Source organism: Oncorhynchus gorbuscha, linkage group LG24 (genome assembly GCF_021184085.1).
Source record: "Oncorhynchus gorbuscha isolate QuinsamMale2020 ecotype Even-year linkage group LG24, OgorEven_v1.0, whole genome shotgun sequence".
NCBI classification, from domain to species: Eukaryota; Metazoa; Chordata; class Actinopteri; order Salmoniformes; family Salmonidae; genus Oncorhynchus; species Oncorhynchus gorbuscha.
This window is the reverse complement of record NC_060196.1, coordinates 9740606-9768417: the sequence shown is the minus strand read 5'-3', so window position 1 is coordinate 9768417 and position 27812 is coordinate 9740606. Positions and strand designations below refer to the sequence as shown.

Sequence of the window (27812 nt, the reverse complement as noted above, 5' to 3'; positions counted from 1 at the left end):
ACAGTTTCACCTGAAGAGGGCGCTGGACACCACCTTCCAGTTATTTTCCTTGTCCTCTCAAAACTCAAGAGTGAATGTACACACACCCTAGAGGGAACTTGCTAGTAGTGTTTTCTCTCCCAACTTCTGATATTGATGATATTAGACCCAACTCTGCCAACCATGACTGGTGTATTTTCAACGTTTGACTTGTAAGCCTTGAGAGCTCATGATAGGTAATCGGACCAATGGGGGAGGTTAGTTTGAAGTGAAACAAGTACATCCCTAGTACATAAGTACTTACTAATCATATGCAATTATAGCCTATTAGAGATACCTAGGGTGACTAGACGTCCCCGTTTTCCACTGCCATTCCCCAGTTTTGGTAGCCTGTCCACGAAAGATGTCCTTGTTGTCCCTTTTTTATAACGGTTTGATTGGTGATGCACTGTAACCATCTCATGAATAACCATGGCTAGAAAGTATCTCCAACAGCATAGGCTACCAGACTTGGGTGGTTTTTGAATTACTAGATGGGCTAAGATTAAGTGAACTGGAGGGATAATCCTGTGTCTTATAATTAATAAAAGTATTGGAAAGAACTACAGCGAAATTTGATAGTTAAACATAGTTCCAGGGCATGCCACTTTTTTTATTTTTTTTATTTTTACTTTTGCGCAGCTATACCCAACACCTTCCCGTAAAAATAAATAATTACATTCCCAGATTTTCATTTCCTAAATCCGGTCTCTTTACCTAGGGCTTTTCAGAGTCATACTTTTTACTGCAACCACATACAGTAGGACACTGACACATTGAATTGTTTATATACAGTGTAGGCCACTCTGGGGGGAAAAAGCTAGACTATTCTGAATGGGTTTAGGTATGGAGTTTAGAAGAGAGAAGGGGGGTGGGGGAAGAGTGATCGAGAGGGCTGAGGGCACAGCTGGCAGACTGTGGGCAGCAGATGCCAGCGTGGGAGACTATCAGCGGTTGCCATGGTGAGGGTGTAAAGAGGCAAAGCACTAAGAGCATTTTGTCAATTTTTTTGGGAGGTGTTGATCTTTTAAACTCTTCCTGACCCCCCCCCCCTTACAAATAGTGTCTGTCAGAAATGACATTCTACCTTTTTATATCACAAGATGTTGCATTGTCCCACTTTGTTTAACTAGAGGGAATGTATGATCATACTGTAATACACAGAGAAGGACAGTATATTTAACACGACTAATACTGCGTCCACCCTTTCTACCTTTTTCTAACAGCTCATTCAGAAAAGCCTTTTCTTCCTCAGTAACTATTGTCTCTCTGTTCTGTAGATGAATCGTTCTTTAAGTACTGTTAATAATGAGGAGAGGAGAGGAAGTTAAACCGCTCCCTTGGCAGTGACATACACACTCCCTCCCTCAGCAAAACGATCCAGGAATAATAGAAACTCGGTCCTCAGCCCGTAGCCCTGTCCTGCTCCCGACCCGGTTCATTCCTAATGCCTTATTCAAACCCATTCATTCCCTACTAACACACAGGAATAGCCATGTAATTGCTTGAGCCGATGTAGCAAAGTTAACGGCCCTCTATTTGTCTGCTGTGTCGGTCGGCTCTACAGCCTCTTTCCCACTGGGCACACTCTTCTTTTGCTTTTGATCTCCCTCTTTCTTTCTCTCTCTCTCCCTCCATCTCTTTTCTCTGCCTTCCCTCCCTATGCCCTCTCCATCTCCCCACCCCTCCCTATCTCTAGTCTCCTCAGGGTTGTGATATCTCTGGCTAGGGGCCAGGCACTCTCTCTGGTGTTCCCTGGCAGCCGAAACAGAATCTGTTCCAAATGACTCCCTAGTCCCTATTTAGTGCATTACTTTTGACCAGGACCTATAGGGAATGGTGTGCAGTTTGAGACGTAGACAGAATCTAGAGGAGCTTTAGAAGTCACATGACTCGACAAGCCTGTGGGAATCAGGAAAGACATGCGTCTCAATCAGAGTGACTGGCTGTATAGGCCATAGGCTGTAGTGCCTCAATATTCTATTTGTGCTGCAGTGGTTATATTAGCACATTTGTTTTTTGTGTGAGTGTGTTGACTCTGGGAGAGAGTCTGAATACCCATAGATGTGTCCTAAATATTTGTCTGTTTTGAGTATGCAGGAAAAAAATGAAATTTAATGCTATGGGACATTTTGAAAATGGAGTATACTTTAAATGTCCAGATACTCGTGTTGGCTTTGACAACCGCTGATCAATTAGATAAGGGGATAAAACCGAAAAGCGTGAAACAGCGCAAAGACACATTCTCAGTAAACGAAAATAGAATGTTTTATAGTATGTGAATTTTTTTTAAAAACATTTTGATGGTTTAAATGCCAGGATGTTATACTCATCTCAGCTCTTTATCTAGTAGAATTAGATGCACACTTCCATTGTGATGCATTGGAAGAAGTGAGATGCGAGTGATGGGCCCCGTTTTCTTTGAGTAGCCAAACAACAAATCTAAGCTACTTAATTGGGAAGATGCCGAATAGCGAAGCTTCTGTGGGGGTTTTCAAATGTAAGCTATACTAGGCTGTTTGATTTAATTGAATGTTACAGCACTTTGGTTTCACTAATAAATATGTTCAAGTGGAAAATATTTACCTACGGTATAGGTTGAATGTGATGGTCTGCTTATAACCAGCCTGAGTAGGCCTATAACTCCATACCTATTCCATTCAGAGTTTAGAGAAATTAATCAAATTGGAAGTGAGCTATTATCAGGCTGGTTAATGTGATGCATGTTTGTTAAATTTTTTAAAATCCACCTGCACTCGGCCCCACCCCACTTACTCAACCAGTCAGGCAGGAGCTGCTACTGCGTTGCGGTCGTGGCATACTGCATACTTTTTACTAAACTGTGTGCGCTAAATGGTATGTGACGATGAGTACATGCATTGTATGCAGTTTAAGTATGTAGTACGCTAGTATAGGTATTCGGACATGGTGCGTTTTCTTTTAAGGAGCATGCAAATACAAGACTCCATGTCAGTTGACAGGTGGCCAATCTTGACCTCTGACCTCTAAATAGTTTCCTTAATTGGCTACAGTGGTCAGAGCACCTAACTGACCATCTGCCAGAACACACACACACACACACACACACACACACACACACACACACACACACACACACACACACACACACACACACACACACACACACACACACACTTTGCATGTGTACAGTTTATTTTACCTAATAGCCCAAGGCCTACTACTACAGATAATACAATTGTAGCCTTAGAAACTTCTGCAGGGCTTTATAGGTTGGCAATGTACAGTCCTAACCCTTCAGTGCACTCCAGTCTATCCTTTCAATTCCAGACCCCTCCCTCTGGCTTCCTACAGAAACCCTATACACTATTCTATTGGGTCACAGGCAGCCTTAACATCCACATGCAATTGGCTACAGGTGTAGCCAGAATATTCCATTCCAACATTCCCAGACATAATGTATGTAAGACTCGTCACTGTTTCATCACAGCCGTTTCTAATCGCCACGGGAACCAGATAATTAATCTCCTGAGTTCAGGAGAGAGGGTTCCATGAAAAATATGGAAAGTCAAACTAACTGCCCAGTTAATTTTTGAAGGAGTTCTTTTCGAATTCTTTGTTTCATCAGTAATTGAAAGCAGTTTGAGTTAAGACCTGAAGCTTTGTGTGTGGAGATACCTGATGCTTTAAGGATGTCTCCAGTTAATATGCAGAGCTAGGGAGAGCGAACCGCTGAAAGTAAATGAGTTGGAGACTATCCAGGTAGCCCTTTTTTACATTCAAAGGATGTAGGTCTATTTCTTCCTCCAGTCCACTTCAGAATAATTTTAGAAGGGTTTAGAGAAACACCCTAGTCTTTCCTGTCTAGTTTCTCCCTACCTATCTCAAGCTCTTTTATAAAGATACGTTTTTGCAGATGGAATATATTGGGCAACATATTGTGCTTAGTTGTTCCCAAGTCTTCTTGTGCTGTTAGCAAAGCTTGGTGAAGAATCACTTATTTCCCCTAATCTATTTCTCACCCACTCTTTCTGGCCAATGGGTGTCTCTCTCCCTTCTTCCTCGCTCTTTCTCTTTCATGCACTCGCTCTATCCTCTTCTTGTTAGAAGGAAGAATCTCATTATATTTTATCTTCAAACACAGGATATATTCTTCACCCCATCCAGGGGTATCCTAAAAGCCCTCTTAGGGTTGCCACTACCCAGGTCCTTGTGGAAATTTGCTGCCTAGGTCATAGCATAGCGTGGCACAATGTAAAGTAAAAAAAAATATATATATATATATATATATATATATATATATATATATATATATATATATATATATATATATATATATATATATATATATATATATATATATATATATATATAGGCATTTCTTTGTAAAACTGGGTAAAGGGAGGTGGGGGGGAACCTTGTAGATGTCTAATCATCTTCAAAGGGAGATAATTGGCTGTAATAAAGGCTGTAATATGCAATTACAAGGAACAGCAGTCTTGTTAGCCAAGACCACACACACGAACACACTTTCTTAACATCCCTCTTGTCCAGAAGGTCTCATGCTTACTGGGTATAATTGCCCTCTACCTGGGAAGGCCATTCTGGTAAACTCAGCTGATTAAAAAAAAAAATTACGAGCACAAATGGGTCATTTAATTACCTGTTTTTAAGTAACTGACTCTGCAGCTAATTGGGACCAGAGAAGGCTTTTGTGAGGTCCACATTATTAGTCAGTTTCAGGAGCAGTTTTAAAGGGGGGTTGGCTGTTGGGTCACAGTGCGGATCAGTGTTCATTAACGCTATTCACCAGTGGTGGTAATGGTAACTACCACTGCTCTAATAGTAACTGAGACCAGTGACTGTAACATTAAACAGTGCTCAGGATAATATTTTATGTTCCCCAACAAATACATGTTGCCATGACAACCGATTGCACAAATTTTCCAGGTGAACCATCCCATGGCTCTTTCTCTCGAATGGGACTGATCGTATGAGTTCTGCCTGCTTGCTGTGAGAGCAGTGGACCAACGTGCATGTCGTTGCTCTGTTGTGCCAAAGCAAATCGGCGAGGTTGGCTGGCTGGCTGGCATGGGGCTAGTGAGGGGATATGGTAATCACACTATAGTTTGACGGGTGGTGGTGGTGCTCCGTAATCGGCCACCGTCGCTGATGGGGCAATTAATTTCCCATAATTAATGTTAGGAATGAGTCATTTTATGTCTGCCATGGTGGAGGAGAGAGAGGGCATCTGTTCAACTCGGCACATTACTTTCCAAAGTGTAAAGTGGAATTTCTGAACTAGGATCAGTTTAACCTTTTTAGATCAATGAATTAATGAGATTATATGGACAGGGGGGGGAACTGATCCTAGACCAGTTGATTAGTTGTATGTGGCTGTTGGAACTAGGAAACCTCTATCTGCATATTGATACGTCTCAGTTTTTGATTCACTGCCACCCCTGGTGGGTTTACTCTCTCTCCCCCTCTTTTCCTCCCCCTCTCTCCTCCAGTGTGCCATGCGGAGCTGAATGCAATCATGAATAAGAACTCAGCGGACGTGAAGGGCTGTTCCATGTACGTGGCTCTGTTCCCCTGCAACGAGTGTGCCAAGCTCATCATCCAAGCAGGTGAGACCCCACACGCAGATGAACACACACACACATGTGCAGATGAACACACACACACGTGCAGATGACCACATGCGCAGATGAACACACTCCTATCTATACCTCTTCTCTCAGACACACACACTCCTCCCTCTCTCGTCCTTGACTCAGCTATTCACAGCGAGACACCTGTCCTCCTTCCACCAAACACATCCTTTATCTTTTCTCTCTATACATCCCGGTTGACAACCACAATGCATAGATGTTTAGCTCCCGCGATATTGTATTTAGCCAAAGTACCATACAGTATTCACTATATAGTATCAGTTATGCAGGTGTTAGACTAACGCTGACAGGATAGCTTTGATGGATGGGCAGACACACAGCAGCCAGATATCTGCTAGTCTTTCCCTTTTTGATTTAGCTTCCTCCTGTACTGGTGTTTGTTTACCAAATGGCAGTCCTATATAAAAAAAAAATTAAATACTAATTCAACTGCAGTTATTGTCCCGAGAGCAATCTCGACAGATTGTCAGCAGAGTGTGTTGGGTGCGTTTGATCATCGACGCCTCTCGTGCATGTGCCGTGGGACAGTCCGTGTGTCAAGGTGATTCCGACAGTATGCTCGGCGAGGGAGCGACGTCACACGGGGGATTGGGGACGACCCCTAACGGAGCACAAGGTTTCAAGGGGGGGTACAACCCGTACCCCTACCCCCCCTTTTGCTCCCTCCCACCTACGATAGAAAGCGAGATGATTATACTCCACAGCCTCCGCCTTTTTCAAACAACAACAAACAGCAAGCGGAGCTTCTTTTTCCTCTTTCTCCTTCGCTCTTCCTCTCTACCGCTTTCTGCCCTTGCTCGAAAAACTTTCCCTCCCCCGTTATCTTCCCACAAACCCCTGCTGTTGCTCCTTAGGCGAGAGGCCCTCCTGGAGCTGCATACGGAAGGAAGTGAGACACGCAGGCACACAAACACTCAACTCCTACACACACACACACACACACACACACAGAGCTATATATACTGACATGTATGCAGGCATGCATACACATACTCATAGCTCCGACACTCACCTACTCACACTATTTCACTCTGATTACCTTGCCAGGCCTTCTCCTCTCCCCGGCACAGTGGGGTGTAAGCTCCTTCTCCAGGCTCCTACTTCATTAAGGAGGGAGTTTATACACCACTTCCCGTTCACCTGCACCTTCAAGAGGAGGAAACTTAACGGCAACAAGTGGCGTGCTTCACAAAGGTGGCGTGTGATGACTGTTCACTCCGCCCCGCCACTAGAAAAAGCTTTTTTCCCTCTCTGGATCTCTTACTAATTCTTTCTTTCCCTTTTTCTCCCCAACTCTCTCTCTCCTATCTATCCGTCTCACTGTTATAACAGCATGAGGGGAATCAGAGGATTTAGCAATAGATGTGTTTAGATGTGTTTGCTATTTACCGTGAAACATGTCAGTGAATCCGATAGGCCTACGGAAGGCAGTTGGGCTCAATTCCACAGCGCTCCTTAGCGCTGCACCTGTTCGTCTGGTTTTAGTCTCTCACTCTAGAAATGGGCTTATTTCCATTCAGCCTTGATTAGAACTTCTCCGTGTGTGGTGTCAAAGAGAGTGCGTTTCAACCGCTGAAACCTAGGGAATATTTTAAACTACAGCGTGGGCGGCTCTCTGTGTGTTTGTGCGCCATTCTGCCTGGCCGTTGGGTCGTTTGTGATTTAATAAATGCACCTCACGTACCGACGAACAGCTCAGCTCTCTAAGAACGGTAAGGGATCCTCCGAGTCCTTTTTTAAGTAACGTTTGCAAGGCCTTGAACGTTAGCCTCTCGGCCCCTCAACGTGTGTTGGTGCGCGCCTTGAACGAAACCCTCTTGGCCTCTCAATACACAGGCTCTTCAGATGAGAGATGGAGGGAAAAAGAGGTGTACTCTTTTGGCTTTAGGGGGCACTGTGGTCTTATCATTCTCACCGCTCCCCCTCCTTTTCTCTCTCCAGCAGGACACCCATTCAATCAACGTTTGAACAAATCTCTCAGTTGGCTTATTTTTGGACTGGAGTTCAAATGGTTACTGAGAAGAAGCACAATTCGTGTGGAGCCACCCAGAACTCTCTCTCTCCAATCTCTTTCTACCTTTTTATCTTTGGCTTTTTTCTATCCTGTTTTTCTCCCATTTTCACTGGCTCTCTTATTCACCCAATTATTTACTTTTACTCCCCCTCTCTCTTCCACCCCTCCGTTACCAGACAGTTAATGGTACGTAACTATTTTCAGTATAAATCAGCCTCATCTGTTATATTCTCAGCCAGTCTCAGTTCTAATGTGAGGAAGCTGCTGCTGTAGCCTGGCCTGACTCCCGCGCCGGTAGTGCTGTAGCCTGGCCTGACTCCCGCGCCGGTAGTGCTGTAGCCTGGCCTGACTCCCGCGCCGGTAGTGCTGTAGCCTGGCCTGACTCCCGCGCCGGTAGTGTTATGTCTTTAGTCCTGAACGCTGTCTTGGTGAAGTGCGCCAAACTATCTCTTCCCAATCCTCAGTTCAGTTATGCGTTGGTGCATTTAGCCTTAACACCTCAGTATGGGACTTTGAATTGAGGAATCATTATCCATCTTAAGGTCGTTGTACAGAATGAAGAATATTTATGTTGACAAGCGGACGGCACTGTCCTAACAATGTAATTACAACCTAGCAGGTTATCCGTCCTCTGAGTCTACGTAGCTAATTCACTGGTTGCCCCTCTTCACCCCTCTCCTCCCAGTGGCCCCGCTCCCATTGTATTCCCATTAGCTAATCTGGAGGACCTTTGTTGCTTTCCTAATCCCATTGGAATGCTCCTCCATAGTGTCTCCCTCTCCTGTTTATCAATGGCCCATTACAAGACCTGCTATTGTAAGTCACTTCAAATAAAAAATCTAACATTTTATTTGCCAAATACAACTCTTGTAGATTTAACTGTGAAATGCTTGTTTTACAACCCCTCACAACAATGCAGAGTTGAAACATTGAATGGTAACACACGAGGAATACAATACAAGAATGGAGCTAGATACAGGGAGGCCCAGTACCAGATTAATGTGCAGAGGTAGGAGGTATTTGAGGTAGATGCACTATATATGCAGTGCTGTTATTATGGAGTGGAAACGTCTAGCAGCAACAGCTCACGAAGTGGTAGGCCACACAAGCTCACAGAACGGGACTGCCGAGTGCTGAAGCTCGTAGTGTATAAATATCGTCTATCCTTGATTGCAAACCTCACTACAGAGTTCCAAACTGCCTCTGGAAGCAACGTCGGCACAACTTTTTGAGAGTTTAATGAAATGGGTTTTCATGGCCCAAATGCATAGTGCCAACTGTAAGGTTTGGTGGATGAGGAATAATGGTCTGGGGCTGTTTCATGGTTCGTGTTAGGCCCCTTAGTTCAAGTGAAGGGAAATCTTAACGCTGCAACATACATTCTAGACGATTCTGTGCTTCCAACTTTGTGGCAACAGTTTGAGGAAGGCCCTTTCCTGTTTCAGCATGACAATGTCCCCGTGCAGAACGCAAGGTCCAAACAGAAATGGTTTGTCAAAGATCGTTGTGAAGGAACTTGACTTTCCTGCACAGAGCCCTGACCTTATGTAGTTGTTAAGTAAACCCCCTCTGAAGGATGTGTTTTAGACTAACTTGTTTAATTTCATCCCATAAATAACGAGAGGTTGCTTTCTTCCTCACCTCAGATTTCCCTTGCCTTCTCACTCCTCTGTCTCATTCGGTCTCTCGACTGCCACGTATTAGTCTCCCCTCCCCTTTTTTCCTTTTGCTTTCCTCGCCTGATATTGGTCTCTTTTCTCTCTGTCGTAGCTGGTCAAACGGATGCTTAAAACATGGATTCATGGGAGCATCTTCAGTCTACTGGGCTTGGACTGACTCCCCAGCGCCTGCCTGCCTGCCATCCATCTCTGCCATCTTGTCACTTTGGGATGTGTCTGTCACAGGCACATGATCTCACAGGCATGCACACACACACACCAACTTCCACTACCACTCTTGTGAGAGTGGGATGATTTGAAATGTTCTAAAGTTTTAGTCTGGTCCCAAATGGCTAGCTACCCCCTCCTTCCTCTCTTCTGAATTACTTAACTTGTTATGGCTGCAATCCCAATACCGGGATTGATGTGACAACTACCAGTGAAAATAGAGGGCGCCAAATTCAAACCACAAATCTCATAATTACAATTCCTAAAACATACATGTGTCATATCATTTTAAAGGTAATCTTGTTGTTAATCCCAATGTGTCCGATTTCAAATAGGCTTTTCAGCGAAAGCACTACAAACGATAATGTTAGGTCTCCACCAAACCACAATAAGCACAGCCATTTTCCAGCGAAATATAGCATTCACAAAAAGCAGAAATAAAGAAAATAAATCACTAACCTTGAATTTTCTTCATCAGATGACACTCATAGGACTTCATGTTGCACAATACATGCATGTTTTGTTTGATAAAGTTCATATTTATATTTTAAAAATCTTGAGTTTACATTGGTTTATTAGATTCACTAGTTCCAAAAACATCAAGTGATTTTGCATAGCCACATCGTTTCAACAGAAATACTCATCATAAATGTAGATGATAATACAAGTTATACACATGGAATTATAGATATACCTCTCCTTAATGCAACGGCTGTGTCAGATTTCCAAAAAAGTTAACGGATAAAGCAACACATGCAATAATCTGAGACGGCGCTCAGAACAGAAGCCAAATTAGCCGCCATGTTGGATTCAACAGAAACCAGAAAATACATGATAAATGTTTCCTTTGAACTTCATCAGAATGCAGTCCTAGGAATCCCAGGTCCACAATAAATGCTTGATTTGTTCGAAAATGCCACAATGTCCAAAAGTTCCGTCAGTAGAAACATGTCAAACGATGTACTGAATCAATGTTTAGAATGTTGTTTACATATATCTTGAATAACATTCCAACCGGAGAATTCGAATGACTTCAGACGACCAGTGGAACGCAGCTGCTTCCCCTTTGAACGCGCATAGTGAATGCATGGTCAACTCATGGCAGTGGTGACTATTTCCTGTGTCATTTGACCCCCCCCCCTTCACATTAGTCATCAGACAAAGTTCTATTGACATCTAGTGGAAGGCGTTGGAAGTGAGAACTCATCCATGTCTCGCTGTTATTTCAATGAGAGCTTGGTTGATGATCTGCCACCCCCAGAAAAAATTCCAAACAGGAAGTGGAATTTCTTAGGTTTTTGCCTGCAATATGAGTTCTGTTATACTCAGACATAATTCAAACAGTTTTTAGAAACGCCAGAGTATTATCGATCCAATATTACTAATAATATGCATATATTAGCAACTGAGACTGAGGAGCTGGCCGTTTACAATGGGCACCTTTTCATCCAAGCTACTCAATACTGCCCCTGCAGCCACAAAAAGTTAAGCTGTCCTCAGTGGACAAGTCACTGTTGTGGAACGTTCCAGAATGGTGCGTTTTTTTAAACTACTCAAACGGTCTCTCTGGTTCCAACTAGTTTTCCATCCCAGCATGACTGTTTACTAGTTTTCCAGTGTTTCTGGTTAGTTTGATAACAATATTAAATAATGTTTGATTTGTCACATGCGCCAAATACAACAGGTCTAGAATGAAATGCTTGCACACTCTTATTTCATTAACAATGAAATGCTTGCACACTCTTATTTCATTAACAATGAAATGCTTGTTTGCGAACCCTTCCCAACAATGCAGAGTTGTAAGAGTGTGCAAAGCTGTTAAGGCATAGGGTGGCTACTTTGAAGATTCTCTAAAATGAAATATATTTTGATTAACACTTTTTTGGTTACTACATGATTCCATATGTGTTGTCTTCACTGTTATTCTACAATGTGAAAAATAATACAGATAGTCCGGGTAACTATTTAGCGTTCTTAAGGCTTGGGGATTGAAGCTGTCTCGGAGCCTTTTGGTCTGTGATCCGGTGACATTTTCCAGACGTTAGCAGAGTGACTTTAGTCTTTGGCAATTTCAGGCCTTCCTTTTACACCGCCTGATCTAGAAGTCCTGGATGGCAGGGAGCTCGGCCCCAGTGATGTACTGGGTAGTCCGCACAACCTTCTGTAGCGCTTTGCGGTCTGTTAGCAGTTCAAATGTATTGTTTCTCAGTCTTCAATCTACAAAATGTTTTTTCTTTTTTGCAAGTGTTGTCTTGGCAACGGCTAGAGATGGATAAAAGGCTTTGTTTTTTTAGACATGATAAATTACAGTGTGCCGTGCAGGCCTTTTCTTTTGACAGTATCTACAGAGGAATCAGTTTTCTAAAAGGTTGGGATGTGCATATCACCTTCAGTATACTTCACAATAAATAGATATCTCCCAGACGCAGAGAACAAATTTGCTTTATTTAAAGATATTTTCCTTTTTTACGTTTTTATATTTAAAATATGGATCTGTTTTCCTCTGTTGCTTCACTATAGATCAGTGGAAAGAAGTCGTTGTGGGTGATTTTCAATAGTACATTTCTTCAATTCTGCACTTTTTTTTTTAAACATGACTACTACTGGCGTCTCAAGCTGTCAGATTCAGAACCCCATCTAGGAACTTCAGATTTTGTCATCTGTTTTTGGACAGCACCTGGGAAAAGGGAGACCGATAGTAGAAGCATAGGCAGAAGGTGGCTGAGACTGGGCTGGCTCGCCGGGGGGTGGGGGTTTGAGTCAAGACCGCTAATGCTTGACCAGATTCCGACACTCAGATCCCCATCTCTATGGTCGTTAAGCAACCCCCCCCCCTCCAACTTGGCTCTGAAGGATGTGTTTTAGACGGACTAGTTTAATTTCATCCCATTTGCTTTTAAATTGTGTGTCGGCTATCGTACACTAGACTAAAGGTCTTGTCCTTGGCGACTTGTAAAGCTCCCCGTTTGATGCAGAAGGTTATCTGAAACTGTCTCAAGCAGTGTGGATGTCGAGTCTTTTCTCTCTTGGAAGCAGCGCTTTCAAAAGGAAATACACCACTTCTCCGTGCTACAGCCTGTTAACTCAAGGCTGTCGATTGGGCTGATCTTGGATGCTCTACATGCTTTTCCTTCTTATTAGAGCTGTGAGGCTGTGAAGCCCCACTTCATAACCACTGCACCCCCAAACGACACACAATCCCACTCTCACACACAACCCGCCCGCGCCTTCCTTACACACATCAAAACGAAATGCCCAGTTGCCCAATTACATAGTAAGGACATTATTCACACACACGATTCTGTGCCAAAATAAACCAGTGTAATTTCAAGCCATCTCCCTGATTCCCCCTCTGTGCTACTAAGACTCATTTTGGTCTGACAGCATGAGCACCACCTTCTGCTGGAGCCCCGCCTTTACCATCTTCACATCCAATCATTATATCCCTTGGAGTTCAGCCAAGCGCTAATGCCAAATCCTGCAGAGCCCTCACCAGGAAATATTGACAATGCATTTTTATTCATGGTTTGTTTAGTGGCTATACATTTGGAACACTGTCATTATCCCCGTTCAGAATGCTACCATATGTAAACTCACACCCGGACATTACTTCAGTAAGTAAGCAAGTTTGATTAAATGTGTTTATTTGCAGTTATTTATTTTTGCGGGGAACACTTTTTTTTTTATGTGTACAAGTTCTTCCCCAGAAAGTCATAGGTTGTGTGTGTTAATGTATGTAGATTCACGCTCATTGCATCTGCTTTTCCAAACCAATACACCTAGGAATAAGGACAATGCCTTGTATGCAAATCTAAATATCAGAGATATTATTTTCAGCGGGTGATTTATGAATAAAGGAGCTCGCCCCACGTACTGTGTCTGCACTCTGTGGCCTTCTACGCCTGCAAACAATCCGACCATAAAGGTCTTTGTTACTTCCACTTGGGAGAAGTGACGCTTTGCGTTTTATTTATTTATCTGATCCATTGTTAGCCCAGGCAGCGTCGCTGCACACATTCAGATATGCTTTGTTGTTTTTGTACATATTTATTCGCTGCTAATGTTTCTTTTGAATAGTCGTCTGTATAGTTGTTGTGAAGTAGGCTAAACTCTTGTAATTTAGAGCAGTGTTTTTTTTTTTAAAGATTCTGGGGACTCAAAGGGGTGCATATTTCTGCACTACACACCTGATTCCACTAGTAAAAGGTTTGACGATGAGTTGAGTAGAATCAGGTGTGTTGTGTTAGGGCAAAAAAAAACCACACATGCACCCTGGATTACCAGAATTAAGAACCACTGGATCAGGCTGTAGCTTTACTGTAATTACAGTTGGATTTCAGTAGCAAAACATGCTGGCATTTCTCACCCTTTTATATTATCAGCGATCGGAGTAGTAACTGTACAATTACGGATGTGATACGAAGAGAATATGATGAGCATAACAGTCCAGTCCATACCAGGTGAGTGGATATTATCACCACTGTTTGTCTACTAGAAGGGGTAAACCACTATGCTAGAGGCTAGCCTGTCTTTCACTCCCTGTAGAGCTGGTGCTGCTAACAGTAACACCACCAGCCAGTCCTATAGTCAGTCGCTCTTTATCTACTGTGGTGAATAGAATTCACTCTGCGTGGTCTCCCCTCAGCGGATCACAGAATAAATACCAGCTCTTTCACAGTTTCCCGCAGATGAAACTGTCCGATAATACAGGGCAGGTGAGACTGGGAAGCCATGCTGGGTAAAGCTGAGCCGGATTGAGCCAGCGGCTCCTAAAGCTCTGATGATGCGGGGAAGATATCAGGCGGGCTCAGCACAGAGCCATGGGGGACAACCAATCCTATCTCTGCAGTTTAGGGGGGTTTCAGGGGGTGTTGGCAGATAAGGCGGGCACCCGCTGTATGTGACCTTTTGCCAGAGTGAAATTGTGTGTTTGTGTAGGAAGCTGCAGACCTCCCAAGCATGATGGTACGGTAGATATACTAATCGAGCCAGGCCCTGTTATAGTGCTTAGTGTCTCTCTCACACACACACACACAGACACACACCTCCATTAAGTTGGAAGGGGGTGCTTTTAAAGATGACAGCTGGAGTTGGTAGATTTCCTGTTTCGTCTTTAGTTCTCGGTATTGGACTCAGCCTGCTGTTGAGGGTTTATCGACCGCCTCCATACTGTGTGTGTGTGTGTGTGTGTGTGTGTGTGTGTGTGTGTGTGTGTGTGTGTGTGTGAACACACACTCAGAATTGCACCCCTCATCACTCCGCAGGGTTTACTGAGGCCGGGTTTACTGAGGCCTCCCTCCCTCCCTTAGTCACCGCTCACCATCATCCCGAGCCTGTCCGATAGATAATTGACTCTTTCTTTCCCTTCATTTTCCCCTCCCTCTTTCCCCTCGCTGTCTCTAACCTACAGGTATAAAGGACGTGATCTATTTGTCAGACAAGTACCACGACATCCCTGAAATGACTGCCTCCAGACGGCTGCTTAACTTGGCAGGGATCCAATACAAGTGAGTCTTCTGAGCCACCGTGTGTGTTGCCCCTGGATGGAGGGACGAGGATGTTATGATGTCAATTAAGTCATCTGCCAGCCAGAGAGGGCTGACAGTTTTGTGTGAAAAGGTTTCCAAACAAACAGGGTTGGGGTTTAGATGGCGCTCCCCTCAGAGTTACATGTGTCTTTGAACCTGTATTTCAGAGGGTTTGCGGGGTGGGGTTAGTGCCTGGATATGGTTGTTTCGGGGGTGTAAAACCTACCCACTAACTACCTGTCCTGGGACTACTGGGGGGTTCAGCAGTGGAGAGTGATTAAGGGGTGGAGCGATGGCTCTTAGGGGAGGGGATGAGAAGGGGCGGAGAGTGAATGGTGTGATGGAAGGAGCAGGTAGATATTTTGGTAATGTTGTCTCTGTCTACATATTCTATACTGAACAAAAATATAAACACAACATGTAGTATTGGTTTCATGAGCTGAAAAATACCCCAGAAATGTTCCATACTAACGAAAGCTTATTTCTCTCATTCTGTGCACAAATGTGTTTACATCCCTGTTAGTGAGCATTAATCCTTTGCCAAAATAACCCATCCACCTGACAGGAGTTGCATATCAAGAAGCTTATTAACCATCATGATCATTACACAGGTGCACCTTGTGCTGGGGACAATAAAAGGTCACTAGTCACACAACACAATTCCATAGATGTCTCAAGTTTTGAGGGAGCAGGCAATTGACATGCTGACTGCAGGAAGGTCCTCCAGAGCTGTTGCCCGAATTTCTCTACCATGAACCGCCTCTGTTTTAGAGAATTTGTCAGTAAGTCCAACAGGCCTTTTATGGGGAAGTGGTTTGCTGATGACAATGTTGTGAACAGAGTGCCCCGTGGTGGTGGGGTTATGGTGTGGGCAGGCATAAACTAGATACAACTAATACAATTGCATTTTATTGATGGCAATTTGAATGCACAGTGATATCGCGATGAGATCCTGAGGTTTATTGTCGTGCCATTCACCAACCGCCATCACCTCCATGTATGAGAATGCACAGCCCCATATTGCTCAAGTCTGTACACAATTCCTGGAAGTGAAAATGTCTTCCAGTTCTTCCATGGCCTGTGTACTCGGACACTGAGCATGTTTGGGATGCTCTGGATTGATGTGAAGCAGCGTGTTCCAGTTCCTCCAATATCCAGCAATGCTCTGGATTGATGTGTACGACAGCGTGTTCCAGTTCCCGCCAATATCCAGCAATGCTCTGGATTGATGTGTACGACAGCGTGTTCCAGTTCCCGCCAATATCCAGCAACTTCGCACAGCCATTGAAGAAGAGTGGGACAACATTCCACAGGCCACAGTCAACCTCCTGATCAAGTCTGAGAAGGAAATGTGTTGCGCTGCACGAGGCAAATGGTCACACCAGATACCGACTGGTTTTTCCTTTTATGTAAGGCATCTGTGGCCAACATATACATATCTGTATTCCCAGTCATGTGAAGTCCATAGATGGGGCCTAATAAATGTTTTTCAATTGACTGATTTCCTTATATGAACTGTAACTCAGTCAAATCTTAAATTGTTCCATGTTGCATTTATATTTTTGTTCAGTGTATACATTTGAGAAATTCATATACAAACATTGGAAGCATTTAATGAGACAAATATACAACTCTCGTTTGGCATCAGTCATGGCTGCAGCATTTCTTAATGACCAAGCCCAAAAACTAGGCCAAATCATGACGTTCAGCCCCCCTTTAAGAATGATATCTTCATATTTTTACAATGCGATGTGGCACATTGCCAAAGATCCTTCTACAGGCTTTCTTATTACCAAATGAAAGCCTATAGCCGACAAATCAAAGTTTATCACATGCGCCGAATACAACAGGTGTAGACCTTACAGTGAAATGCTTACTTACAGGCAATAGTGCGGAGAAATCCTTTACATTCAATGTTGTTTAGATAATCAAATAGTTGAATTGAAACCTAAATAATTCCCAGAATCAAATGGGCTATAGGCTGCAAAAATAGCCTTCATTTATTGAGTAGGCTATTGGCTACTTTTACCAGATGCACAGGTTTAAACTGGCTGTGAACGGTTGAATTGAACAAAAGTCTGAATTAATGTAGTAATCAACTGAATTATCGGAAATGCATACCTGTTGCACTTTTGCAGGCTGTGCATCCATCTACTGGGTTGTCCTCCTTGTCCACAATGACTCCAAACTGACGATTTCAGTCGAGCAGCACCAGGTGTATTTCATCATCGTAACCTTTGTTTTTATTTCTCCTGTTATGTTACCCATTTTCACGTGAGCTAGGAGTCAGGGAAAATAAACTTTGCAGCGTAATGTCACGTGGCAGGAGGAAACGCAAGCTCTGCACGTCGACAAATTAGGAATGTTTTTTTTGCGGAACCGTAGGTATCCGACCCCGTTGCAGGACTTTAACACACTATAGACCTCGAACAACACATTCATACTAGTCTAGATACACATATACACACGGGGAAAAATAAATTCACCCACAAACATCTATCTGTAGGTACATGAATAAACAGAACTTTTTCATTGATTCCCATTTGAAATGCCCTTTGCTACTTAACACACACACACACACACACACACACACAGTAGGCATGGAAATCTCCCACTGAGCCACATTAAATACACAGGGTTGCAGCTCAGGTATTTAAATACAGTCTTAATACTTCATCCTCGACAGATCAACTAAGACTTACTGTTGGAAACAGGAAACCAGAGGAGACAAGAAATAGGTTTTGTTCCAAATGGCACCCTATTCCTTATGTAGTGCACTACTTTATGGCACTACCCATAGGGCTCTGGTCAAAAGTAGTGCACTGTACAAGGAATAGATTGCCATTTCAGATGCACTTACACTGATTAAATTTTTTAAATTTTATTAATATAGCAATATTTGAAGATTTCATATGGGCTACCAGTCTATGGAGGTGTAGAGGTTAACTCCACTAGCTGGTTTGAGGATGTCCTCTACATGCGCACACACACATTCAGGTTGTCCTCAGCTCAGGGTTTCCCATACTCATGCTTTGATTATTTTAATCAGCTGTATAGTGCTAGGGCAAAAAAACATGTGCACCCAGGGGGTCCCCAGGACCGAGTTTGGGAAACTAGGCCAAATCCCCGAGCTAGCTGATCATGTACTTCCTCCTACACGTTTGCAATGACTATTTTATTCCTCTCCTTTCCGACCTCCCTTTTTCTTTCCGTCTCTATCCATCTTCTCTGTCCGTTGGCGTTTGGACCAAAAGCGTGTATTAAATTGGACTGTTAACTGGATCTCATACTCAATAGAAGTTTCAAGGGACATTTTTGACCTTGAGGAAAATCAATGAACGAATGTCTGAATCAGTGTTGACGTAGTAAAACCAGTTGAAATTGCCCTTAGTATTTGCAGATAGGAATTATTGCCTTTGTTGAAGGCTGAAACGTTTCTTTTAACTCCACTTAAATAAAACACATTTGTGTTGAGCAAGTGTTACGCCTTATCCTTTTTTTTATTAGAACCTCGACTCACGTTGGTTGAGCGCCGTCCCATTGCCATAGATAAGAATTAGAGAAATAAAATTTACTGTAATTTGTCAAATGTTGTGGACTGAACTGTAGCCTTTGAGAATTCGTCTGCGAATGGATCATTCGCCTTAATCATCTCTTACTGGCTAACGCGTAATCCTTGGAGAATAAAGTGGATGAGCTCCGTTCGAGACTATCCTACCAATGGGACATTAACTGTAATATCTTATGTTTCACCGAGTCATGGCTAAACAAGGATATGGATAATATACAGTTGGCTGGGTTTTCTGCATCGGCAAGACAATAGCAACCTCCGGTAAGACGAGGGATGGTGGTTTTTCAAATTTGTCAACAGCTGATGCGTGATCTCTAAGTTTTAAGGTTTTGTTCGCCTGAGGTAGAGTACATCATGATAAGCTGTAGACAACACTATTTACCAAGAGTGTTTATCATAAACCGACGCAGGGACTAAGACCGCACTCGACGAGCTGTATAAGGCCATAAGCAAACGAGAATGCTCACCCAGAAACGGTGCTCCTAGTGGCCGGGGACTTTAATGCAGGAAATCTTAAATCCTTTTGACCTAATTTCTACCAGCATGGTAAATGTGCAACCAGAGGACAACTCTAGAACACCTTTACTCCACACATAGACAAATACAAAGCTCTCCCTCTCCCTGAATTTGGAAAATCTGACCATGATTCTATCCTCCCGATTTTTGCTTACAAGCAAGAACTCAGGCAGAAAGTACCAGTGACTAGCTCATTACGGAAGTGGTCTGATGCAGATACTAAGCTACAAGACTGTTTTCCCACTATGCCGTCCGACAAACCGTCAATATGGGACTAAGATGGAATCCTACGACATCGGCTCTGACGCTCGTCGGATGTGGTGGAGCTTGCAAACTATTACGGAATACAAAAGAGAATCCCAACCGCAAGCTGCCCAGTAACGCGAGCCTACCAGACGATTTAAATGTATAAATTGTCAAATGCTCCTGCCACCCTAGTCAGACTGTCCTCTCTGCTACCACACGGCAAGTGGTACAGCTTCTACCTCCAAGCAATTAGACTAATGAACAGGTAATTACCCAGACTATTTGCATTGACCCCCCCCCCATTTTATTTATGCTGCTGCTACTTCCTGTTTATTATCTATGCATAGTCACTTTACCCCTGCCTACATGTACAGTATCAGTTAGTTTGGATGTTTATTATCTATGCATAGTCACTTTACCCCTGTACCTACATGTACAGTATCAGTCAGTTTGGATGTTTTATCTATGCATAGTCACTTTACCCCTGTACCTACATGTACAGTATCAGTAAGTTTGGATGTTTTATCTTTGCATAGTCACTTTACCCCTGTACCTACATTCAGTATCAGTTTTTTACTCATTCATTTTTTTTATTATTTTTTCTATATTGTAGAATAGTAAAGACAAACTATAAAATAACTAATGTAACCAAAACAAATTAAAATATATTTGATATTTTTCAAAGTAGCCAACCTTTGCCTTGACAGCTGAGTGTGCAAAGCTGTCGTCAAGCCAAAGGGGGGCTACTTTGAAGAATCTCAAATATATTTTAAGTCGTTTAACAATTTGTTTTGGTTACATGATTTTATAGTTTGTCTTCACTATTCTACAATATAGAAAATAGTACAAATAAAGAAAAACCCTTGTTTCCAAACCTTTGACTGGTACTGTACATATTACCTCGACTAACCTGTACCCCTGCACATTGGCACGGTACTGGTACCCCCTGTATATAGCCTCATTTAATTTTTTTAGGAGGTAATTCTTTCTTTAAAAAAAAAATCTGCATTGTTGGTTAAGGGCTTGTAAGTAAGCATTTCACGGTAAGGTCTGCACCTGTTGTATTTTGGCGCATGTGACAAATGATATTTGCGTGAGAACATCTTTGGCCTTGGGATTTAAAAGCAGGTTTGCAAGCAGCATTCATTCCGTGTGTGTGTGCGACTGAACAGACTAAGGGTGTGTCTGTGCAGGACGATGGGTCTGTCTTCAGAAAGAAAGGTGTCCTGGAATGCTATTATTGATGGCATTTTAAAAGGCAGCAAGGTTTTTAGTGTGTCGTGCAGTGGTGGACTGTGACGCTACAGTGCCTCTTCTCTTCTGCTTGGGCACGTACGCTATGACAAGGTGTTAAGAAACTGCTTTATAGAAAGGTTAGTGGCTTGCCATTTCACTGCAGTAATGGTAGCTGTTATGATACAAAACTTTGTTTACGTCCCGAATGGTACCCTAGGCACTGGTCAAAAGTAATGCACCACATAGGGAACAGGGTGCCATTTGGGATGTAGCCTGTGATACTCTATTGCGCTTGACCCACAGAGGCATAAGAGTGATTAGGACAGGAGGAGTCTGCTCTCTGCTGGTGTTGGGGACCTTGGCAGGGGGTTGAGGTGAGGGGCGATAGGGGGGAAGAATGCGCCCCTGGTCCTGGTCATTACCTCCTAGAGTGGGCGGCCGCTCCACCCTACACCCCCTCTCCCTCTCCCCAGGGGGCTTGTGGGTAATTGGACCCCCCCAGAGCTCCTTCCTGGGCGCAGGAGGATATTAAGTTGAAGGGTGGGGAGAAATAATCTGAAAGCTGAGTTTCTTCTTAACTGTCTCCCCTTCATCTTTGTCCCTGCTGCCTCTCCCCCTATTGTCTCTCACTCAAAACCAGCCCCTGTGCTGGAAAAGTTCATAGCTTCACAAAAAGTGACTTGCTTTTTCTCCTTTTCTCACCACGCTGTTTGTCTCTTCCCAGGCAGTTCAAGCCCAAGCGAAGCAAGTTTGTCATCGATTTTAATTCTATTAACTCTGGGATGTTCAACGGAACAGGCTGAATACACTCACCTTGAGAAAGAGGAGAGGGAAAGAGTGGGTGCTTTGATGTCTACTCCTCCCCTCAACCTACCACACCTAGAGGAACTCAAGTATGTCTACTGTAAAAAAAATCATATAGAAACATTAATTGGAAAGGTTTTTCTTTTGTTTTTTACAGTGCAAAAAGTGATTTGAGTTGTAAATTTTCACATTGGGTCTCATGGAGTTACTTTTACTCTGGTCTCGTTAAAAACATTTATTTAAAAAATCACAATCAGGATACTCTTCCACTGAGTTTTACGGTTTTAGACCAACTACTGATTTTGTAGTTCTAAGTGTTAGACTAAATGTATTGGTACCATATTAGGTCAAATGTTGGGCTACTGAAACACTAAACCATATCATATTATGTGCTGCAATGTCAACCAAATAAAACTGAGGAATGTTATAAAATCATTCAAGTGTACAGTCTGTTTATGCAAAAATATAGAAACTGCTGTAGCTTTGTCTCGTAACTTTGAATAGAAGAGCAATCAGCTGGTAGAAGTACTCTCAACTTCGAGGAATTGGAGATTTTGTCAAAGTACAGACATATCTTTTGGGTGATATCCAAGCATAGATCTGCTGGACATGAAGTTGTGCATGTGTGTAATACTGTGAATATGCAATATGCAGGTGAATTCAATACCCCACACTAAACTATGCTGTTCAATTTCACTGGACCCCACGTTCTCCCGAGTAGCGCAGCGGTCTACGGTACTGCATCCCAGTGCAAGAGGCGTCACTGCAGTCCCTGGTTCGAATCCTGAATGCATCACTTCCGGCCGTGATTGGGAGTCCCATAGGGTGGTGAACAATTAGCCCAGCGTCATCCGGGTTTGGCCGTCAACGTAAATAAGAATTTGTTCTTAACTGACTTGCCGAGTTAAACAAATCAAGCTGGTGGTTGGACCCAGACAAAGTGGGAGAGAAATGGAATAGAAGGATAACTCCATATTAGATGCCTTTTAGGTGTGCTGCTCAAAACAGCCTCCATGTAGACATGTATACAGAATTTGAAATCGTTCCCACTCACACCTGACAAAAAGGCAGCGAGTGAAGTGGTAATAAAATAACCTGGCATTTCCATCTTTCCCCCAGCCTTGAAACAAGTGTGTGATGAAGAGGAAGGTAGAATGAGAAGGTAATTGATTAGCCTGCGTCTGATCTAGAGGGTGTTGATATGGTGAGTCTCAGAGGGTTCAGAGGTCTGTGGGACACCACACTCAAACACTCTTTCCCCCGACCTCTTTTCCTCCCTACCCTTCATGCTCTAATAGGTGTCATCCTCTGAGGTGCTCTATCCTCCACAGATTAACACGGGGAAAGACTTCTGACGGAGGTACATCGAGAGAGACTCCTGTGAGTTCAAGAGCTTTGGAAAGGAGCAAGGCAGTGCATGCACATCTTACCCTGGTTCCCCCAGCTTGTCAGGGCCTCTGTTGGCCAATAATCCCTGAACTCAGCCACTAAACGTTTTGTTGGATGCCTCCACTTTACAATCGCCTGTCAAGTCTACATCTCATCTTCCCCGAATCGCCTTACTAGTATTACCTGAACTGCTTTTGTCCTGCATGCTCACATCTGATTTTGACATGAGTGTCTTAGGTTTGCCAACCAGCGCGGACGGCATGAGTGATTGCTGCAGTCAGTCATCGTATATAAATGACACACCGGCCAGCCAGGGGGGGAGGAGAGAGGGAGCATGGTGCTGTAGTGGACCCACATTTATAGCGAGCTCCATGTGGACAAGCCAACAAGCAATCACTCTGGTTTTGTCACTTCCTGTCTCTCACTTTGTCTGATTAAAGAAAAATATACATTTAAAATATATTTAGGGGGATGCATTTTAGGATACAAAAATATACATTTGTAAATGTATTTGTAATACACTAATGTTCAAGTTTGGGATCACTGAGATTTTTTTTATTTTTAAGAAATGCACATTTTCTTTCCATTAAAATAACATCAAATTCGTCAGAAATACAGTGTAGACATTGTTAAAGTTGTAAATGACTATTGTAGCCTGAAACGGCTGATAAGCGTTCAGAGGCCCATTATCAAAAATCGCCACTCCAATGTTCCAATAACACGTGTTAGCTAATCCAAGTTTGAGAAACAAGACGCCTCACAAGTCCTCAACTGGCAGCTTCATTAAATAGTACCCGCAAAACACCAGTCTCAACGTCAACAGTGAAGAGGCGACTCCGGGATGCTGGCCTTCTAGACAGTTCCTCTGTCCAGTGTCTTATTTTGCCCATCTTAATCTGTTCTTTTTATTGGTCAGTCTAAGATATGGCTTTCTTTGCAACTCTGCCAAGAAGGCCAGCATCCCGGAGTCACCTCTTCACTGGCATATCAGCACTAGAGAGCCATTATTTTCCTATCCGTGTGCATGCCAGTCTGGGACGATGGAATCCGATGTGAAAGGACATATGACACCATGCAGGAGCTTGTCAACAACGTGTGAAATTGTCACCTTGGCGATAGGGACAGAAACAGGAAATTCAGTGTAGAATGAGCCTCCTGCTTGACATAGATGCTCTGTTTATAAATGAGCTATACACACATGCTAAGAGACTGGTAGATGAGTAACAGAAGCCGTTGATGGAAAAACATGCAAGCAAGCACCCACACACAATCAACAAAAGCTACCTCGACAGGCCGTTGATTGCATTCGCTGACTACAGATCACCACCGAAGCCTCTGATTGGAAAGAACAGATCATCCACAAACGTCTAAAAGACGTGATACTTCACGACAAATCACAGCTGGGCCAGTTAAGGGATGTGAAGTGGATTTCTGGGAAATAGCATATTACTGATCCGGATGCCTCACCTCCCATCTGCTTTTCCCGAGTGGGAAACAAGCTAAATAGTTCACAGCTGGACATACTATCTTTGATTAAGAACAACGAAAATAAGGGCTAGGGTGGAGAATGACAGAAGACAATACGTTTATTATTTTTAACCGGAGGCGTCTTGTTTAATATTCACTCCACTGTATGTCAACACATGAGAGCGCAAACGCTGATAGTTTTGTGAGACGATTTGCGCGCACCTTGACATTGATTTACAGTGTATACTACAGCAGATGGAGTGTACTGAACATGGCTAGAAACAAAAGACATCTTCAGCTGTGTGCTGAATGTGTCATGTTTAAGTAGTTTTACGTTTCATTTCAAAGAGGATAGTTTTGACAGCTTAATGAAAACGGACTATATTTAAAGATATCACATTCATTATGTTTACCCGATTGGAATATAGAACAAAGAGATTTGTTTCAATTTATGTTTAGACATGGACTTTTTCCCACGGTCTTCTTATATTTATTCCATTTCAAACAGGTAAAACCACATCTAATCTCAAACTACAATGTAAACCTTTTTCATCCGCCAAACATTCACACTCTCCTTATCTATATATCTATTTACCCATCTCTTTATTTACCCATCTATATATCTATTTACCCATCTCTTTATTTAATAATCTATTTACCCATCTCTTTATTTAACAATCTATTTACCCATCTCTTTATTTACCCATCTATATATCTATTTACCCAGCTCTTTATTTACCCATCTATATATCTATTTACCCATCTCTTTATTTAACAATCTATTTACCCATCTCTTTATTTACCCATCTATATATCTATTTACCCATCTATATATCTATTTACCCATCTATATATCTATTTACCCATCTCTTTATTTACCCATCTATATATCTATTTACCCATCTATATATCTATTTACCCATCTATATATCTATTTACCCATCTATATATCTATTTACCCATCTATATATCTATTTACCCATCTATATATCTATTTACCCATCTATATATCTATTTACCCATCTATATATCTATTTACCCATCTATATATCTATTTACCCATCTCTTTATTTACCCATCTATATATCTATTTACCCATCTATATATCTATTTACCCATCTCTTTATTTACCCATCTATATATCTATTTACCCATCTCTTTATTTACCCATCTATATATCTATTTACCCATCTATATATCTATTTACCCATCTATATATCTATTTACCCATCTCTTTATTTACCCATCTATATATCTATTTACCCATCTATATATCTATTTACCCATCTCTTTATTTACCCATCTATATATCTATTTACCCATCTCTTTATTTACCCATCTATATATCTATTTACCCATCTCTTTATTTACCCATCTATATATCTATTTATCTATTTACCAAGCTCTTTATTTACCCATCTATATATCTATTTACCCAGCTCTTTATATACCCATCTATATATCTATATATCTATTTACCCATCTCTTTATTTACCCATCTCTATATCTATTTACCCATCTCTATATCTATTTACCCATCTATATATCTATTTACCCATCTCTTTATCTATTTACCCATCTATATATCTATTTACCCATCTATATATCTATTTACCCATCTCTTTATTTACCCATCTATATATCTATTTACCCATCTATATATCTATTTACCCATCTCTTTATCTATTTACCCATCTATATATCTATTTACCCATCTATATATCTATTTACCCATCTCTTTATTTACCCATCTATATATCTATTTACCCATCTCTTTATTTACCCATCTATATATCTATTTATCTATTTACCCAGCTCTTTATCTACCCATCTATATATCCATGTATCTATTTACCCAGCTCTTTATTTACCCATCTATATATCTATTTATCTATTTACCCATCTATATATCTATTTACCCATCTTTATTTACCCATCTATATATCTATTTACCCATCTCTATATCTATTTACCCATCTATATATCTATTTACCCATCTCTTTATCTATTTACCCATCTATATATCTATTTACCCATCTCTTTATCTATTTACCCATCTCTTTATTTACCCATCTATATATCTATTTACCCATCTATTTATTTACCCATCTATATATCTATTTATCTATTTACCCATCTCTTTATTTACCCATCTATATATCTATTTACCCATCTCTTTATCTATTTACCCATCTATATATCTATTTACCCATCTCTTTATCTATTTACCCATCTATATATATCTATTTACCCATCTCTTTATCTATTTACCCATCTATATATCTATTTACCCATCTCTTTATCTATTTACCCATCTATATATCTATTTACCCATCTCTTTATCTATTTACCCATCTCTTTATTTACCCATCTATATATCTATTTACCCATCTATATATATATATTTACCCATCTCTTTATATATTTACCCATCTCTTTATCTATTTACCCATCTATATATCTATTTACCCATCTATATATCTATTTACCCATCTCTTTATCTATTTACCCATCTCTTTATTTACCCATCTATATATCTATTTACCCATCTATATATATATATATTTACCCATCTCTTTATATATTTACCCATCTCTTTATCTATTTACCCATCTATATATCTATTTACCCATCTATATATCTATTTACCCATCTATATATCTATTTACCCATCTATATATCTATTTACCCATCTCTATCTATTTACCCATCTATATATCTATTTACCCATCTCTTTATTTACCCATCTATATATCTATTTACCCATCTATATATCTATTTACCCATCTATATATCTATTTACCCATCTATATATCTATTTACCCATCTATATATCTATTTACCCATCTATATATCTATTTACCCATCTATATATCTATTTACCCATCTATATATCTATTTACCCATCTATATATCTATTTACCCATCTATATATCTATTTACCCATCTATATATCTATTTACCCATCTATATATCTATTTACCCATCTCTTTATTTACCCATCTATATATCTATTTACCCATCTATATATCTATTTACCCATCTCTTTATTTACCCATCTATATATCTATTTACCCATCTCTTTATTTACCCATCTATATATCTATTTACCCATCTATATATCTATTTACCCATCTATATATCTATTTACCCATCTCTTTATTTACCCATCTATATATCTATTTACCCATCTCTTTATTTACCCATCTATATATCTATTTACCCATCTCTTTATTTACCCATCTATATATCTATTTACCCATCTATATATCTATTTACCCATCTATATATCTATTTACCCATCTATATATCTATTTACCCATCTATATATCTATTTACCCATCTATATATCTATTTACCCATCTATATATCTATTTACCCATCTATATATCTATTTACCCATCTATTTATATCTATTTCTACCCATCTATATATCTATTTACCCATCTCTTTATTTACCCATCTATATATCTATTTACCCAT

At 41.4% G+C, this 27812-nt stretch overlaps 1 protein-coding gene across 1 annotated transcript in view; it reads left to right on the top strand.

The window, feature by feature from the left end:
• Positions 1–21908, top strand: part of dctd (dCMP deaminase) — a 34897-nt gene extending 12989 nt beyond the window's left edge. The window contains exons 4-6 of the mRNA XM_046327461.1: positions 5511–5627; positions 14983–15079; positions 21394–21908. Of these exons, the coding sequence (XP_046183417.1) occupies positions 5511–5627; positions 14983–15079; positions 21394–21472 (293 nt within the window). The 3' untranslated portion in view covers positions 21473–21908. The remainder of the gene's footprint in view (positions 1–5510; positions 5628–14982; positions 15080–21393) is intronic.
• The last annotated feature ends 5904 nt before the right edge of the window (positions 21909–27812 follow it).